Source organism: Lactuca serriola, chromosome 4 (assembly GCF_051521515.1).
Source record: "Lactuca serriola cultivar US96UC23 chromosome 4, Lser_US96UC23_V15, whole genome shotgun sequence".
NCBI lineage: Eukaryota > Viridiplantae > Streptophyta > Magnoliopsida > Asterales > Asteraceae > Lactuca > Lactuca serriola.
This window is the reverse complement of record NC_136411.1, coordinates 2,872,981-2,892,999: the sequence shown is the minus strand read 5'-3', so window position 1 is coordinate 2,892,999 and position 20,019 is coordinate 2,872,981. Positions and strand designations below refer to the sequence as shown.

At 33.3% G+C, this 20,019-nt stretch overlaps 1 protein-coding gene across 1 annotated transcript; it reads right to left on the bottom strand.

Moving 5' to 3' along the window:
* Window positions 1–4,815: 4,815 nt before the first annotated feature.
* LOC145100898 (uncharacterized) lies at window positions 4,816–5,279 on the bottom strand. Its single transcript, XM_079038034.1, has one exon. It carries the CDS (start codon window positions 5,187–5,189, stop codon window positions 4,980–4,982), a length of 210 nt encoding a protein of 69 aa, XP_078894160.1. The 5' UTR covers window positions 5,190–5,279; the 3' UTR covers window positions 4,816–4,979.
* Window positions 5,280–20,019: the final 14,740 nt, after the last annotated feature.

Below are 20,019 nucleotides of genomic sequence, written 5' to 3'. Positions count from 1 at the left end.
TCAACAAAAACCATTATTAAGATTTACAAGCAAGTGTTACTAAATTCTTACAAACAAAAACTATAAAAAGGAACTTAGGATTTACTGAAGATCATACAGTAGAATCTATAATGCCCCATTCCATCTAACTTCAAACACTACAAGTATTTTATAAACGAATCTATACAATTTGGAACTTATAGTTGAGATACATGAAATAAAAAAAAATATATGTAACACGAAAATGTCTTGTAAGTTACATGGATTTAGAAACAAATTTCTTTCAAAAGCATTTACAAAATTTACTTTGTTTCCAAATACTTCACTTTTATTCCAAAGACTTTTCTTTACTTTTATTTCAAAGCTTATTCACACACATACACACTAAATGTGTGCACGCACAAAATGCCGACGATAAATAACTCTTTTGACGAATAATTTTCTTACGGAGAAAAAATTATTAAATTTTATTATTAGTTATTATCTAATAAAAAAACTACTATTTTTAAATAAAATATTTTTTTAGACATTAGATTTATATTGTTTGTTTAAACTTTTGATGTAAATTAATTAATATCAATATTTAGTTTAAGAAATATAAATTAATTTGTATACATGTATTTATTATTTTAAATTATCATTTTGCTCCATATTAAAATTTAATAACTTTTCTTAATTAAAGTCTTCAAACTTTCGGTAAGTGTTAATGATTTATTTATTAATTGCTTTGTACGAAAAGCTTTATATATATATATATATATATATATATATATATATATATATATATATATATATATATATATATACTAGTTTATAACCCGTGAGAACCACGGTTATAAAATTAATAAATTTTCATATTAAAAAATTAAAATTATTAAACAATTATTTTAAATAAATTATTACTTAAGAAAGCCTTTCAAAACATCGTGTCCCTTGCCCTTCAAAACATTTAACTGTTAATTTATAAGAAAGCCCTTCAAGAAATTTAACTATTGATTTATAAGAAAGAATTTCATACATTTAACTAGTGCTTTATAAGAAAGCTTTTTTGAAAACACTTAAACATTTAATGTATGACATGTATCCCACAGTGGGTAAAAGCCACATATACTCACCTTGGTAGTTAGCACAAATAACTACTTTTACTTCTTGATAACTATCGTGTCCCTTGCCCCTTTCAACTTCAATTCCTATCAAATTGACCATTTCATTCATTTAATACTAAGTTCATGTCTCGAACATGTTCTAACCTGTAGTGTCCTAATTTTTTTGAAGGATACATTTAAAACCATTTGTAAAAGAAAACATTCATGATAACATTTCAATAAGACTTCCAAAACGAAATATCAGAGTTTACTAAAAAAAATTCCATAAACAAAAATGCAGAAGTTATAAACCTAGGTTACATAATCATAAATGAGATTAACTAAAAAATATAAAAATCCTTAAAACGTGAATGCGAGAGCTGGTAGTAGTCAAACCGTTGCCTTTATAATTTTACATCAAAGTGGGTGTGCTATATACCTAACTATAGTCTTTCATCAAACATGGAAACGATATGGACCCAACTGTGTCTTACATCAAAATGGGAATTCTATAGACCCAACTATACTCTTACATCCAACATACTAAGCATACATATCAACCGTACATGTAAACACGTGTTATATTTTAGGTAGCCACATAATAGCATGTCGAGAAGAGTGAAACTCACATGATTAGAAGATCAAATGAAAATTCTATTGGATGTAGACCTGAAGGTAGCCACACTCGGATCAACCTACATTTTTGTTATATTTTAGGTACATCAGGACTTATTTACCCCTCTTGTACCCATTCTTTCGATAATGTTATTATTTATTATTTTATAATACTCTCTTAACTTTCTAGGGATATAAAATACATGCTCTAACAATGTTTCTATAGATTTTACAAGTTGACTATAAAAACCAGTCAACTCTCTTGATCAAGCTGAAATGATAGAAGATTTTACTTTAGAAACAATGAGATTCGCGTCTTTAATAAAATCTATACTAATAAATAAAACCAATTTTCTGCCACATGTCATGTCCTCATTGATTTGGACACATGACATTTTAATAGATTTTTAGAATTTATTTATTTTCACATGTAATTTTCTAATTTGTTCACATATCATAACTAATTTCGGTTATAATATTGAGAGAAATAAATACTTCCTTGAAAAAGAATTGATATATTTATAATGTAATAAATGTCATAATTAATGAGAGCTCTAAAATTGATATTGATATTAAATTTAATGTTTAAATATTGATATTAAATTTTTATTTTTAATAAACCCGTGTATTACACGGGTCTTATAACTAGTATATGGTAAAATAGACTCTTATATCTAATCACACTTCTTGGCCTCATGATATTTGGAATTTTCTAAAATTAATTATGAATTTTACAAGATAGTTATTGTAATCAACCATCTTCTTAGACAAGACTATGAAAAGTGAAGCTTTCACCTTAGGGCTAGAATCATATGAAGGCCTCTAAAAGAAAGAAACTAGTTTTATTTCTTTCGTATTTGATTCCACCCTTACTTTTTATTGTTTATTCACAAATGTGAAGATCATATAGTTTCATCAAATATATATTTTATAGTTGATATGTTCCCCTAAGGATTTGAATCGTGTTTATATAATTTGTGGTATAAATAACAATGATTTTATTTTGAGAAATTAAATATTTTCTTATCATCCTTCTATCCATATCAAATAATGACATGTGTCACATTTAATTTTCCTTAATAATATTTTAATTCATTTGTCACCATTTAATATCGATTTAATATGGGTAGGATCATAAGTATAAGAAAATTATAAGAGGATATTTAATTTCTCTTTTATTTTAATTTTATACCCTTTCTTATTTGTTGATTTGACAGCTAACAAATGAATCCATGAAAACAACATGAGTCTCTTATTGTTTTTTTTTTTTTTCATATTTTAATATTATCCTAAATAAATATCAATCACTTGAAAGGATATCAACTTCAAATACATACATTTGATCAAGATATTTCGTTACAACAATCACACATCGGATTGGGTTTCTTCTAACCAAAGATAAGCACAGTGCAACAAGGTCAATGTCAAATACATGACATGGTGAACTTAAGAAACTTCTTATATTTTCCCATCGAAAAATTTCAACTTTTTTAAATAAATCAAAATGCAAATTAACTATTTTAACATCAAACTAGAAAGATTAAAATAAAGTGGTTCCTTTCCCATGTCATAAGCATTCATATCCACGAAATACACTCATAATGGGAAGTGATTCATCTAAAAAAGCAAGCGATAAATCAGAATATGAAGAAATCATTACAAGTAAAGTTTGCGCCTAGCAAGAAATAATTCTTATTTGATGTTACGAAGATAATTTAAACCAGGAAATACCACATATATATTTAGAACGGGTTGAGAATCCATAAAACAACTTATTGTAAAAATGTGATAATTTTATTGATAATAATAATTAAAAATAACAATAAAATGAAAATTAATATAATTAATTTTATTTACACGTAATAAATGGATATATGTCATTGAGATTATCTGGTTTTATAAATAGATGCAAATCTTTTTGTATAATATTGTTCAAAATAACTATAATACTTTATATATATCATCAACTTAGTATATATGAATTATTATTTCATTATTTATAATTAATAATGATATATATATATATATATATATATATATATATATATATATATATATATATATATATATATATATATATATACTACATAATAGTGTTTGGCACAACGTACAGATTGACATTCGTCTGGTTATAACACAAATTAATGTATAGAATCATGTGATTAATTAGCAAAGACACATGCAACTAATTCAACCTGAAGCATTTGGTCCTGAAATGGTTCATGTCCAGATATTAGCTATTTCTATTTATGATGTTCGTCTACTAATTTGAATGAAACAACTTGTATATTTACACTAGAAACAAAGAGGCATTTGTTTTCTTTGATCTTTGTAACAACGAGAGAACACTATTTTCTTTTTATTGGCTAAACCACGGCCGTATGAGAGGATAGGGCAGCATGGGTGATGGTCCAGGGCCTCCAAGTTTCCGGATACATTTTTATGTATATAATTATATTATTTTAGAAATAAATAAATAAATAAAAGAGAAAGACTTTCGGTATTAAATCGTCACAGCAAAAAAAAGCTTATTTTTTATTTTGTCCAAGGCCTCAAATCGGTTTGAGTCGGCCATTGCCTAAACTCATAGTTATCATTTTGATTGGTGAATTTCATGATACCCAAAAGAAAATATGATTGAAATATTACCAAGGCAAAAATGTCTTTGCTCAACTCATTTAGATATCCAAGTTTTATTATCACCTTACATTCTTCTTTCTTTAGGGGTGTTTGAGATTTTTTTTTTGAAGAGAAAAATCTTTTTTGTAAAAAGATTTTTTGTAAAAGATCTTTTTCCAAAAAATGTTTAAAAAGTGTTTGGGATTCCTCCAAAGTTCAAAAAGACAAAAAGTCACGGATGTGACTTCTGCAAATATTAGTTTTTGTGCTTTGGTAAAAATTGGTTTTAAAAGTTCTTTTCCATTACCAAATAACTTTTGAACTTTTTAATTTTTTGAAAAAGTTAAAAGTCAAAAAGTTGATTTAAAAGAAAAGACACACACCCTCTTATTTCTTCTAGTCGATTTCTCCAACGCAAACATGACCAAATGATATCATAATTTATATTTTGGTAAATGAATTGTTTCCTCTTTTGTAGAAGTTGCAATCTAAGATTATGATTATTACGTAATATATATTTATCTGAAGCCATGAAAACATCTTATACAAATAAGTTATAAGTATACAATTATTCAAAAGTAATCAAGTACACGTCCACTCAACCTTAAAAAAAATGTACAACAAACAAGTCCACGTACCATAAAAAAGAAAGTAGGCAAAACGATCGATGAGTTTAGAGCTTTAGCCAAGATAAAGATGAACTTGGATGGCAAAGGTGAAAAGACAAATGATAGAAAAGTAGAGAATGGTGTGAACGAGTATGGCGACACCACTTGTCTGAAAACAGCAAAACTCAACACAACGACCACGTCCCGGCAACTGAAACAACAATCCCGGCGATAACAATGCAAACAACAAAACCGATACAAAAACCGGGCCCCAATCTGCCATCTGATATCTGATCTGATCGATCAAACACACAACTATAAATAATACGCTAATAGAGTGATAGTTGAGATAAGATTGAGAGCGTATTATCAGTTATGGAGGAGATTTATACATGCATTAAGTGGGAGGGAAACTTGGTTGTGAAGGAAAAAACACAAAAAACAAAGCTTAGTGGATGAAATCACTCGCTGAGTCACTAACAATTGCTTTTTTATATAAAGATATTTATAAAACACGCGTAAAAAATATATATATATACATATATAAACTTTAATAAATGATAATAAACAAATACACGAAAATGTAAACAACTAGGAGTTGTAGCCCATGCATTGTTGTGAAAATCTTGTGTGTGTGCAAAAAGGTAAAAGATAATTATAAAGTATTATTAGTATTTTCATTTGGTTTGAAAATGCTTCTGAATTTTAATTAAATACTATCTAAATGCTAAATATCGTGTCAAAATGTATATTAATAGAAAACCAAAGTCGAGAAAATTCTGTAAGAAAAAATTTGAGAACATATTTGAGAAAAAAAAAAGACCAAAATTGCAAAAGAAATGGATGAAATTTACATGTGTTTACAATTACTATGGATACAAACAAATGTGTAAAAAATGAAAAAAAGAAATAGCCTAATTGTTCAATGATTTAAACAAAAATATAAAAGTTAAATACATAAAAAAAAAAACTTTATAAAAATAATTGTTCAAAAAAACTAACTTAAAAAAAAAGTTGATAAAAAAAAAAGTTATAAAAAAATATTTTATGTGATAAACAATTACTTTTAAAAATTAATTTATAAGACTGGAGGTATCTTAAACAAACATACGTAAAATGTAGAGAAAAAAATATTTATAAAAGAACAATTTCTTAAAAAATTGTGAAGAAGATTTCATGTTGAACAACGTAGTAAAAAGCTAATTTTCCAAACAAAAAAAACAAATAAAAGAAACAACCTTTTACAAAAATATATGAAAAGAAAGTTGTAAAAACTAAGGAATAATTGTAAACTTTTTCTCAACTTCTAGAAATTGATGGTATCCATCTATATTTCCTTATTATTCGATGAATGTCTAAAAACCAGTAAATAAATAAATAGTTAGAGCAAAAGATAACGGACTAATCTAAATACAAGGGATAAACATAGAATTTAAAATTGGGATCAAACATTATGTAATACTCCCTTTCAAGATGGAGTATGTAGATTGATAATGCTCATCTTGCCAAGTAAGAACTGAAATTGAGTCGTGCCGAGTCCTTTGGTTAACAAATCCGCAACTTGCATTTTGCTGTCAATCTGCATCAGTAAAAACTCTTTATAAGCAACTCTTTCACGAACAAAAAAAAATCAATTTCAACGTGTTTTGTTCACTTATGGAAAACGGGATTGTTTGCAATGTGTCATGCTGCTTGATTGTCACATTATAGAACAGTAGGATCATTAATATAAACTCGTAAATCCTTGAGTAGTCATCTAACCCATAGAATTTCACTGACTGCAGATGTCATCGCATGCGGAAGAACGTGAAACGACTGACTGCTTCTTCGTTTTCCATGAAATGGGAGCACCTCCAACTCTCCAAGCATAAGTAGATATCTCGTTCGTGACCATCTAGTGTATGGACACCCAAGCCAATCAGAAACACAAAAGGTAGTTAAAACCAACTCACCAGCCTTCGGTAAAAGTATTCCTTGTTCAATCTGTCCCCTTTAAATATCGTAACACCCGATTTAACGCATCCATATGATTCCATCTTGGATCTGCAACGAATTCACTTAATGCGTTAATTGCATAAGTTACATCAGTTCTTGTAGCTTGGAGATATAACAATCTCCCAATAAGTCTACGATATTGATTAGCATCAACTTGTTCTTCCTTCACTCCTCGATCCAGTTTTAGGTTTTGCTTAATAGGAAATAGACTAGGTTTACAACCCAGCATCCCACTATCTTTGAGGATATCCAGTACATATTTTCTTTGACTAAAGACTATTCTTCCTTGGATTTTTGCAACCTCTATACCAACGAAGTATTTTAGTTGTCCCAAGTCTTTTATACTAAAAGCCCCATCAAGCTGTTTCTTGATTTGTTGAATTCGTTCAAGATCCTTTCCCACCACTATAACATCATCTACATAAACCAGTATGGCCACATAAACACCATTCTTATCCCATAAAAACAAAGAGTGGTCAGCCTTTGACTGCCGAAAACCCATATCTAAAAGAAACATTGCGAGTTTGTGTTACCAATTTCGCAAGGCTTGTTTTAGTCCATAAAGATACTTTTGAAGACGACATACATGAGTTTCGGTTTTCTTAGAGAACCCCTGTGGAATCTTCATATAAATTTCCTTTTCCAAGTCTCCGTGTAAGACTTCATTGTTCATGTCAAGTTGATGAACAAACCAATTCTTTTAGCTACAATTGCCAATAGAGTGTGTACTCTAACGAGCTTTGCGGCAAGGGAAAACGTATCATGATAATCTATTCCTTCCATTTGGGTAAACCCTTTTGCAACTAACCGCAATTTGTATCGTTCCACCTTTTCATTTGGTTTATATTTTATTTTATAAACTCATTTCGAATCAATAGCCCGTTTCCCTTCAGGAAATGTTGTCAACTTCCTTGTTCCATTTTCTTCTAGTGCTTTGATCTCCTTTTCCATAGCTTCACACCATCGCTCATCCTGAGAAGCTTGAGAAAAGGTGGTTGGATCATTGTTGGAAGAAATGGACGCAAGATAAGCTTTATGATTTGTAGAAAAACTTTTATAAGAAACAAAATTAGAGATAAGATGTATCGTCGAGGTTTCTTGATCGGAGATGGGTTGTTCATGACTAACCGATGGGGGAGTTTTATAAAATAATCCTTGAATCTCTGTAGTTATGACCATGCTTGAGTGCTTCTGATCCTGCCTTCAAATTCTTCACGTTAGTGAAAAGTATTACTTTCACTGCCTTGATTTATTTCTCTGTTTGGGTTGGACTCGTTGGTTGGGCTTGTTTCGATATCTGGTCCAATTGATGGTGGGCTGTCCTGATTGCCATCTTCATATTCTTGGACCATTGGCCCATCATAGTGATCATCATCGGTGTTAGGCTCAGTTTGTATAGGTTCATTATATGGTAACCTTTTTTCCCATGTGTCATATTGAAAATTGAAGAGCTTATCACCTTCATTGGGCCCATCTGCTTGAATCCCCTTGAAAGGAAAGACGTTTTAACATAATAATACATCCCTACATACCATTATTTTCTTTGCCTCAATATCATAAATTTTATATCCTTTTGTACCTTGCGAATATCCCAAAAACACACTTGGTTTTCCTTTTAGTTCAAACTTATCTCCCTTTGTATTTGTATTTTTAAAATAAGAAACACAAACAAAGATTTTCATATGATCATATTGAGGCTTCGTGTTCCAAATGAGTTCATAAGGGGTTTTATTTTTGACGATTTTAGAAGGAAGTTGATTAATTATATATGCAGTTGTGAGAATACATTCACCCCAAAATCTTTTGGGAATGTTTGCTTGAAAACGAATTGCCCGAGCCTTTTCTAGCAAATAATGGTGTTTCCTTTCGACAACACTGTTTTATTGTAGGGTATGTGGGCAAGTTGTTTCCAATATTATTCCTTCTTTATTGTAAAAATCATGCATAAAGTTAGATGTGAATTTACTACCATTATCACACCTAATCCTCTTAATATTTTTCTCAAATTGAACCTTTACCATTTTATGAAAATCGATAAGGCATTTACTGGCATCATTTTTGTGTTTAATAAGAAAAACCGACATAGCTCTACTATAATCATCAACTATGGTGAGAAAATAATTTGCATTGGTGTAGGATAGTACTTGATATCCACCCCAAATGTCACAACGAATTAATTCAAAAACATCCTTGGATTTGATAGTACTAATAGGAGAAGGTGTTCTAACAAGCTTAGCCTTAGCACAAGAGTCACAAGTTTCATTATTAAAACTAACTGGATGGTTTTTAAGAAAATCGACTTTGGAGAGCTTTACCATTGAGGCATGACCTAACCTTCTGTGCCAAGTATCTATCATATTTTTCATGGCTTTCTTTTCTTCAATCATCCCCATTCGGTAAAGCCCCCATCGGCATATACCCGCTTCAATCAGGTTTCTTATATGTAGCCCCTACAGGACACTATTGTCGGGAAAGAAAGTTCCATCACACTGTAAATCATTGGGTATGCGACTAACCGACAAAAGGTTGCATTCAAAATCTGGAATACATAATACCCCTGTGAGTTTTACTCCTCCTAGGAGAGTACAATCTCATTTTCCCTCTACGGGAATGGAGTCACCATTAGGTATAACAACAGGTTCTTCAAAAGGAGTTCTTTTCTTGTATTCAAGTAAATTAGTAAAAAGGTTATGTGCTCAGTACAACCGGAATCGACGATCCAATCACTTTCATTTTTCCTTTCTGCCATGTTTGCATTATGTGTCACCCCTTCATTGTTATTGGTGGGAATGAAGTGTTTCACAAGGATTTGGTATTGTTCTTTCGTGAGTTTCGGTATTGGACTAGCTTCCAGTTCTGTGCAAGCTGTTGTCGTTTTACCCTTCACCCCTTTCTTCCCAGGCCACCAATCCGGGTACCCAATGAGTTTAAAGCACCCTTCTCGTTTATCCCCCCTCTTTCCACAAAAGGTGCACTGCTCGTTTTCTTTCTTCTCTTTATTTTCTTTGTTTGGTTTCTGAAAATTCTTTTCTCTTGAAGGGTTGAAACTTTCATTTCTTCCTTGAGAGGTCCTAAATGTTGTGGGCTCTGAAGAGGTTCTTTTTTCATTATAAATCGATCTTTGCCTCTCATCTTCAGCGACCAAGTGATATAATGTTCCCAGAGAGGGAGTTGGTTTCGTTGCTAAAATTTAAGTATTGATCACCATAAACTCTACATTTAGTCCCATGAGGAATTGATATAGACACTCCTTTTCTTGATACTTTCTCATTCTCATCCCGATCTCACATGAACATTTGCTGCATGAGCATTTTGGAAAGGGTAGAATATATGAGAGTTCATCCCATAATGTTCGAAGATTGGTGTAATACGTGGAAACAGAAGCGTCATACTTTCATATAGCAGCTATTTTCTGCTTTAACTCATAAGCTCTAGGTGAGCTTTCATTTCCAAATCTCTCACGTAGGTCTGACCACATCTGTGTCGTGTTCGCATATTTCACGTTGTCACGGGTGTTCTTCTCTATTACGGTGGTGAGCTACCCCTTCACCATGGTGTCACATCTCATCCATGGCATATATTTTGAGGACCACTTTTCCAGTTTCTAAATTGTTCCATCAACAAGCTCAAATATGTTTTAAGAAAAAAGGAAATTTTACATCTCTTGAGACCAATCGGTATAGTTAGCGTCTGCAAGTACATCATTGATCGGATGGATGAAGATAATATGGTGAATCATGATTCATCCCACTGGAACCCTCTCCAATCTTGGCTTTGTCTTTCGGATCTCCGCATGTCATTGTTTAGGTTTGACGAAAGCGTATGTTTGATTAGGGTTCTAAAACCCGCTCTGATACCATCTAGAAATTAATTGTATCGATCTATATTTTTATTATTATTCAATGAAAGTCTGAAAACCAATAAATAGTTACAGCAAAAGATAATAGACTAATCTAAACACAAGGGATAAACATAGAATTTAAAATCGGGATCAAACATTATCCAATACAACCAAATTATTATATATAATAAAAAACTAACTTGGTATCAATAGTATATCTTTTGGTTTTTAGATTTTGGCCTCAATAATTTTAGGCTTTCGACGTTGGCCATAATATGCTCATATGTTGGCACGTTATAGAAACTAAGCTGAGCAAATTACACGAATCGTCCCTCATGTAGGTGTTAAAATGCACGTTCAGTCTCTATTTTCAAATTAACTTGGACCGTCCATCGATAGTTTAAAACTTACACGCTTCATCCCTGAAACAAGATTTTTTAGCGAACATAGTCCGTTCCAGATTTGAAATTGTAACGTTCGTATATCCGGGATAGTCAATTTAGAGACAATGAGCATCAAAAATAAGTTTTGATGAAAAATTATTTAGAATGAATAATCTTAACCAAGTGGTAGTATATATGTTACAAGGGTTCCATATATATATAAAGAACACCGAAATCCGAGTTATAACGAAGAAGTTATGGCCCGCCAAAGTTTTACGGCAAAACCGGCACGGCACCGGGAGACGTAAATAGTGAATTTATGATAGAGTACTTTTTAGCCTTAGTGATCTAAACAAAATTTGTAGTATACGTTAAACCGAGAACATACAAAATAAGAACGCCCAAATCTGACTTCGTATGAGGAACTTATGAATTTTCTAAGATTTGGCACAACAATGCATGACCCGAAACTCGAATTTTAGTTCGAGTGGATTTTGGCCTACACGACCTAAATAATAGTTGAATATCTCTTTAATAGGAACTCAACGATAAAAAAAACAGATGAAAACGGAGTCCATATGAAGGAGTTACGAATTCTTCGCGATCATTTAACAGTCTAATCTCCTCCTACTGTTAAATGTAAGATCGGTCGAGTGTTAGCCGAAGGAGTCAAAATGAAAGTTGTATATCTTATTTTTACCAACACGCAGATATAAAGAACGTCGAAAACGGAGCTCGTATGCGAAAGTTGTGAATTTTTGAAAATCGGTTGATTTCCACCATATATGCGATGCCACATGTCAGCACTAGGCTCAGACTTGGAGCCCAAGTTGGCTCACGACGTGAGACTCATAAAACTCATGACGTGAGTGACCCTCCAACCCCCTATAAACAGGAGGTGAAGCCCTCTTCATTCCTCACACCTCCTATCACTTCCCTCTCTCTTTCTCTCTAGAACCTCTCTCTAGCCCCGAAACCCCCCGAAAAGTCTAGGGAACCTCCCTAGCATGAGGCGGAAGCCCCGGAGCGCCCGACAGCTCCGAGAAAAAAGCCTTTCAGCTCGGGAACGTTGCTCCAGTGGAGACCGGTTTAGAGAAAAAAACTCGTTGTAAGTGAGCTACGCCTAACCTATCTTTTGTATAACATATGTTTCAATATAGAAATAATATTAGGACCTTATAATAAATGTTTGGGATATTATTATGAGTCATATAAGTTTCGTTATAATATCTTTTTAACCACTCACGGTATGGGGAATCTTGTTTGGAGGGCCGCTTGGGTTGCTGGATTCAAAAGTGTTATATGCCAAAATGATCCTACCCTCCGGTGTTCCATGTCATCATTCCATTGTAGTAATAAAAGAACTTATCTTAAGTTCGTATCCAGTGATGATCGAGATTGTGACTTGAAGGTCATAATTTGGAGTCTAACATGCGATAGGGAGCAAGTGCAAGATCGAGCACCACCTACAGTCAAGGAGTCCAAGAGTTAGATACTCATTCGAAGGAACAAAGTAGTTATGATTATTACCGGATGAAGAGATAACGTATGGAGTCATTATAATGCCCTGTTTCGTTGATGATTCTGGGACGTAATCATCCTAAGGGGAAGATAATTGTAACGTCCGCAGATCCGGGCTAGTCAATTTAGAGACAATGAGCATCAAAAATGAGTTTTTGATGGAAGATTATTTAGAAGGAATAATCTTAACCAAGTGGTAGTATATGTTACAAGGGTTTCGTACATAAAAGAACGCCGAAATCCGAGTTATAACGAAGAAGTTATGGTCCGTCGAAGTTTTACGGCAAAACCGGCACGGCACCGGAGACGTAAATAGTGAATTTACGATAGAGGACTTTTTATCCTTAGTGATCTAAACAAAAGTGGTAATATACATTAAACCGAGAACATTAAAAAAAAAAAAAAAAAAAAAAAAAAAAAAAAAAAAAAAAAAAAAAAAACGCCCAAATCTGACTTCGTATGAGGAAATTGTGACTTTTCTAAGATTTGACACAGTAGTGCACGGCCCGAAACTTGAATTTTAGTTCGAGTGGTTTTTGGCTTACGCGACCTAAATGAGAGTTGAATATCTCATTAATAGGAACTCAACGATAAAAAGACAGACGAAAACGGAGTCCGTATGAAGGAGTTACGAATTCTTCGCGGTCATTTAACAGTCTAATCTCCTCCTACTGTTAAATTTAAGATCGGTCAAGAATTAGTTGACGAAGTCAAAATGAAATGACAAAACTGCACAAATGGTCCCTGTGGTTTGCTCAAAATTGCCACTTTGGTCCAAAAAGATTTCGACTAGCACCAGAGGTCCAAAGTTTTCATTTTGTTGCTTGTTTGGTCCAATCTTTTCTGATTTTTTTCAAAATGACGGATTTGCCCCTGTTAATATGATTTTCTTTTTTTTCTTAATTTTTTTTTCTATTTTCATATTTAAGAAAATAAAAAATAAAAGTAAATCTCTCTCTCTCCTTTTGTTCTTCATCTTCATTTGTTCTTCATGGTTCTCAAGAACCCTCATCGTTCTCAAGAACCCTCATCGTTGACTCCACCATCATCGTTGTTGTCAGCCACCACCGCCTTTAGCTCCAACTTCAGCCTCCATCGTCTCCGCCACCACCGTCCATATGTAACCCCTTGCTCCGATCTCTTCACCATCGTCCTTAACTGTAAACCTTCATTTTTCCGACAGATCTGTTCTATCTTGATAATCAATGAAGTTTGATAGGCACTATAAATCAAGAACATCATCTTCATAATACATTGTAAATCAAGAACAAATTCATCATAATACGTCAAAACCCAGATTGAAGCTAAACACACACACACATACCACACAATCCAAAATTTGGTTATGAGTTTACAAACCCAGAAATCTGCAGAAAATCAATAACCAAGATAAATGTAGAAAATCTAACCTAAACGTATTCATCATGTACATCCTTTTAAAATCCAATTTTATATTCATGAAGATGTAGCTCGTAATCCTAACAAGAAGATGTAGCTGGGGATACACAAAGAACAGGTTGTCCCTGTTCATCGGACTCCACCCCATCACGATTCTTCTCTGATCGATCAGATGCACGACTTTGAAAAGATGCACGATTCTTAAAATTGCAATTTAAGTTTTCAGATCCAGTGAAAAGATGAAAAGAAAAGTGTTGGGAGAGAGAGACGTAATTGTATTTTTTTTAATTAAAAAGTAATGGAGGAAATAAAAAGAAAATAAAAAACAAATAACAAGGGCAAAAAATTCATTTTAACTTCTTTTAATTTTAAAACGGACCAAACTCGCAACAAAATGAAAAGTTTGGACCACTGGTACTAGCCTAAATTTTTTTGGACCAAAGTGGCAATTTTGAGCTAACCACAGGGACCATTTGTGCAGTTTTGTCAAATGAAATTCATATATCTTATTTTCACCTACGCATGGATATAAATAACGTCGAAAACGGAGCTCGTATGCGAAAGTTATGAATTTTTGAAAATCGGTTGATTTCCACCCTATGTGCGATGCCACATGTCAGCACCAGGCTCTGACTTGGAGCCCAAGTTGGCTCATTACGTGAGCATCATAAAATTCACGACGTGAGTGACCCTCCAACCCCTATAAATAAGAGGTGAATCCCTCTTCATTCCTCACGCCTCCTATCACTTCCTTTTCTCTCTCTAGAACCTCTCTCTAGCCCCGAAACCCCCCGAAAAGTCTAGGGAACCTCCCTAGCACGAGGCGGAAGCCCCGGAGCGTCCGACGGCTCCGAGAAAACAGTCTTTCGACTCGGTAATGCTGCTCCAATGGAGCCCAGTTTTGAGAAAAAATCCGCTTTAAGTGAGCTACGTCTAACCTATCTGTAGTATAGCTTATGTTTCAATATAGTAATATTATTAGGACCTTATAATAAATGTTTTGGCTGTTATTATGAGTCATATAAGTGTCATTATAATATTTTTTTAACCACTCACGGTACGGGGAATCTTGTTTGGAGGGCCGCTTGGGTTGCTGGATTCAAAAGTGTTATATGCTAAAATGATCTTGCCCCCGGTGTTCCATGTCTGGCCCCTGTGTGTACATAGTGGGTGAAGAGTATTGTTTAACGCTTATATAATAGTAATAATAGCTAGACTATTAATTTGTCTCGTCAAACATTAGACTAAACTCTAGTGGTAATGTTACTAGGTTTTGTCCGAGGGAAATTGTTTTAACAATAACGAAGTGTTGTCCGAGTGTTGAGTCATCACCTTATCAAGTGAGTGCATAGTTACTTTCAGCTTACACATGGATATGAAATATTTTATATAAATTACGTGCTATGTGTGCATATTGTATGTATACTTGTTATCTACGTTGGATGAACGATTTTATATATGTTTTAAATGATTTAAATTGTATATATATTTTATATCTATGAATATGTTGGGTAAAACATGAGTAGATGAACGAGGAGGGATGAAAGGGGATATAAGTAAAAATTGGCGACTATGAGACTTAGTGCCTAGACCCTGGCAACTATGAGACTTAGTGTCTAAGCCCTGCCGACTATGCGACGTAGTGCCTATTGTCTAAACCCTGGCGACTATGAGACTTAATGCCTAAACCCTGACGACTATGTGACGTAGTGTCTGTTGTATAAACCTGATGACTATAAGACTTAGTGCCTAAACCTTGGCCACTATGTGACTTAGTGCCTGTTGAGTAAACCCTGGCTACGATGGATTTCATGTCGATTCCTTAGGATGATCCTTAGGAATGAATGAACGAGGAATAGCTAATTCTTAGGATAGATCCTTAAGAGAAAAGAAGATAATGGGGATGGGTAATTTGGTTAATTGTTGGATGATTAAACATAACAATTATATTTTTGTGGGTTGAAAACCCTATGTACTCACCAGGTTTCCCAACCTGACACACTCAGTTTATTTATATCACAGGTGTTGATACGAAGTCACATTACACTGGGAGATTAAAGAGATATAAATCACTAGTGATGATGAATGTGAGTTTTGTTTATGCTTATGTTACTGTATTGACGATGACATCCCAAATGTTTTAAAATGAATAAAACTATTTTTCTTCGGAAATGCTTTGATAACATATTTATCATGTTTTACTGGGAACAAATTCCGCAACATTTTTATTAAAAGACGCACTCTGATTTTTATAAAGGATAAACAAAATTGGTCTTTTCTGGCCGTAAAAATGGGGATGTAACAGAAATGACCATAATACCCTTATGTTTTTAACTATCAATTAATTTGATTTTTTATTATGATTTTCAATTAAAAAAATCCTTACCTTTCACTTTCCCCAACCCATCCACCACTTTTAACTGTTAATGATCCGGGACAGGAATACGTAAGCACACACACATTCATAAGAAGGAAAAAAGATATCATCAACTCGTCAGTGACTAGTCATCATCAGCGTCTCCACCCTCTAGTGGTGGTTGTTTTGCCTAGGTTTTTTAGGGGAACTCTAGAAGTACCTTAACACCCCCCCCCCTCTTTCGTTTCTCCACCTTCATCTGAGAAGGCGATCAATCAGTCACTGTCATTATCATTATCGCCTCTAATCCACCAACTTCGACTCCAAGCTACCACCATCCTCCCTACAAGCCACTAACTTTATATGTAGGTTTTAGGTGAGAGCTAGGTATTCCAATCCACCACTGCAAGTGATTGACTCCCCCATCATAAGTGAATGACACATTTACCACGGAACTCCACCATCACCACATTTGAACCCGTCGCCGATGGTTACTCCTTCTGGCGAATCTCTCACCCTTCACCGTCTCAAGCCCAATCTCCCACACCCTAACTCATATATTTGCTCAATTTATTCACGGTTGTCCCTTGATTTATGCAAGTGGGTTTTCATAGACAAAATTGCAAAAATGGTCCCTGTGGTAAGTATTTTTTTTGGGTTTTGGTCCAAACCCCGACTTTTTTGGCTTTGTGGTCCTTTTGGCCATGTTTGTACGTAGATTTGGTCTCTCGTAAAACTTAAATGACTAAATTTCCCTTATTAGATTTATTTTCTATTTTCTGTTTTATAAGTATTTTTATATATTAAATAAAGATTTTCTCTCTCTCTCTCTCTCTCTCTCTCTCTCTCTCTCTCTCTCTCTCTCTCGAATCCACCAGACTAGCCTTCATCTCCCCTCTTTCAAACCTCAAATCCATGTCAAAATTGAGACCCAAAAAATCGATACACACTCATATACATACTCCAGAAATCGAGGTCTGTCTCCCCACTTACAAGAACATGTCTATGTAAAAGGATAAAATCAAAGAACGGGGAGAGTTTCTCTTGACTCTGATTCTACAGGTTGGTCATATTTGTGATGGTTTTGGGATGAGATGGTTATGGTTTGGGTTTTGCATATGATTGAAGAGAAGAAGACGAAGGTGACTGCTAACAAAGCTCTCATCTTACTTTTTTTCTTAACTGATCCCTTGTAAAAAAAAAAGGAGGATTATCCCCTGTTCATCATATTCTTTACATAAACTTGCAAGTCTCACAATTTTTTTGGGTTCATTTGTGTCAATCATCTATAGACACTTACATCAAAAAGAATCCAACCTTTTTTTTGGTATTTCGCTGATAACCAATTGGGAAAGTAGTACCTCTGTTCTTTATCTTTCTACCCAGCCTTGGTGGGGTTGATTGAGGGTGGAACACGCACATCAGGCGGCTTCTTGTTCTTCAATTTCGTTTTATCCATCCCTAGTAATGGAATGAGATGGTGGTGATTCGTTATAAATGTGAATGATGGTACTAGGTTGACGTAGGGATGGTGCTGGCGAGCCTCAATCAGAACAGTGGGTGAAAAAAATGATCCCCTTTGGTCGGTGGGTGGATTTGTGTGTCATTGTCGATTTGATTTTGATTTTTTTGCTTGGTATTCAAATGTATAATCAGAAACTTTCTTCTAGGTTTCGTCTAAAAAAAATCTGAGATTGTGAAGAGGGTGCGGGTGGTGGAGGAAAGAGCTCCGCCAAAAACAGTGGGGTGGGGATGGTGGTTTCCAGCGGTATGGAAAGAGGTAGTGGCAGTGGTATTTCTATGGTGGAGTAATGGTGGGTAAAGGTGGAGAAAATGGGAGGAGGGTAGGGGAGGCTTTATGGATTTTTGAAGAGAGAGAGACAAAGAGAGAGAGGTGGGTCCCATAATTTTTATTAATAAAACTTTATATTAAATAAAAAAAAACAGATAAAATGTATCAGAAGGGTATTTTTTGTCTTTATAATTTTACGAGGGATCAAAACCACAAACAAAATAGCTCAAAAAGACCGTCAATCCAAAAAAGTTGAGGTTTGTACCAAACCTCAGAAAAAATGCATACCACAAAGACCATTTTTGTAGTTTTGTCGTTTTCATATCGAGAGCTAGGTTTTTCAATTTGAAGTGGTTTGATTTTAAGATTTGGGATTTTAGATTTCTGGTCGATCGTGAGATTTCTAGTTTTTCAGGTTTCAATTTTTAGTTTTCAGATTTGATTTGGTTTTGTTTGGTGTTGATTACAGGCGGTTGTCGGAAGTAGTTTGGTGGCCGGAGGTGGCTAGTGGTCGGGCATGATATTGTTGACCAATATTTTCTGGTGACCCAGTTTTTAAGGAGGATTTAGGGCCCATTCTTTTTTAAAAGGAAATAATAATAATTTTTAATAATAAACAAATCAATAAATAATTAAGAAATAACAAATAAATAGAAAATAAATCAAAAAAGAAATAAATAAGGGCAAAATGATCTTTTTATGTCCAAAGGGATGAAACGTGTAAGTTTTAAACTAACGAGGGACAGACCGAGTTAATTTTTGAAAATAGAGACCAAATTGCATTTTGACACCTACATGAAGGATGATTCGTGTAATTTACTCAAATAAGTTACAAAAGTGTTCATATGCATTACAAAAAAGGTCCATGTGTAGTTTGTTTTATATAAATGGCTCATGTATTTAAACAATATACATGTTAGGTTTGAGATTTTGGTCAAAAGATTTTTATATGTTGATAAATTTGGTTTTTTTTTAGAAAATAAATTACAAAACTGTCCATGTAAGTAGTTTATAGAAAAATTACATATACAAAAAAATAATAATAAATAAATAAAATTACGGAAAATGATCCATATGTTTATAAAAATTAGAAAAATGATCACTTTATTAATAAAAAATAAAAGAGTAAGGGACCAAATTCTTAAAAAAAAAAAAAAAAAAAAAAAAAAAAAAAAAAAAAAAACCATAATCCAAAACTGTAAAATAAATAAATAAATAAAATGAAGTGTGAGAACGTGAAATAACCAAAGTCATCATAAAAACTACAAAAGTTGGCCAAAACTATATTAAAAAATAGACAAAATTGCAAAAATGGTCTCTGTGGTATGTATTTTTTGGGGGTTTTAGTCCAAACTTCGATTTTTTTGGTTTTGTAGTACTTTTGAGCTAGTTTTGTTGTGTTTTTGGTCCCTATGAATAGTGAAATGACTGTAATACCCTTGGGGTATTTATTTTTCATTTTTCTTTCATTTCTTCTCAAATTTAATACTAATTTATTTAATTTAGTAATTAAAAAAAATAAGAAGGGCCCACTTTCTCTCTCTCTCTCTCTCTCTCTCTCTCTCTCTCTCTTTCTCTCTCTCTCTCTCGTCTTCTTCCTAAAAAGAACACATACAGTTGAAATTGGTTTTGTAACTGAAGACCAAAAGCATCAGATGCACACCTATATTTTGTTTTTGAAATCGATTTTGTATTTCATTTATGAAACCGATTTTGGGTTTCTAGAACTTGATTTCAAAAATTAAAATACACACGCACAAATAAATTAGTTTTGGGGGATGAAATCGTATGCACAAATCGATTTCCAGAATCGAATTTTGTTTCAAA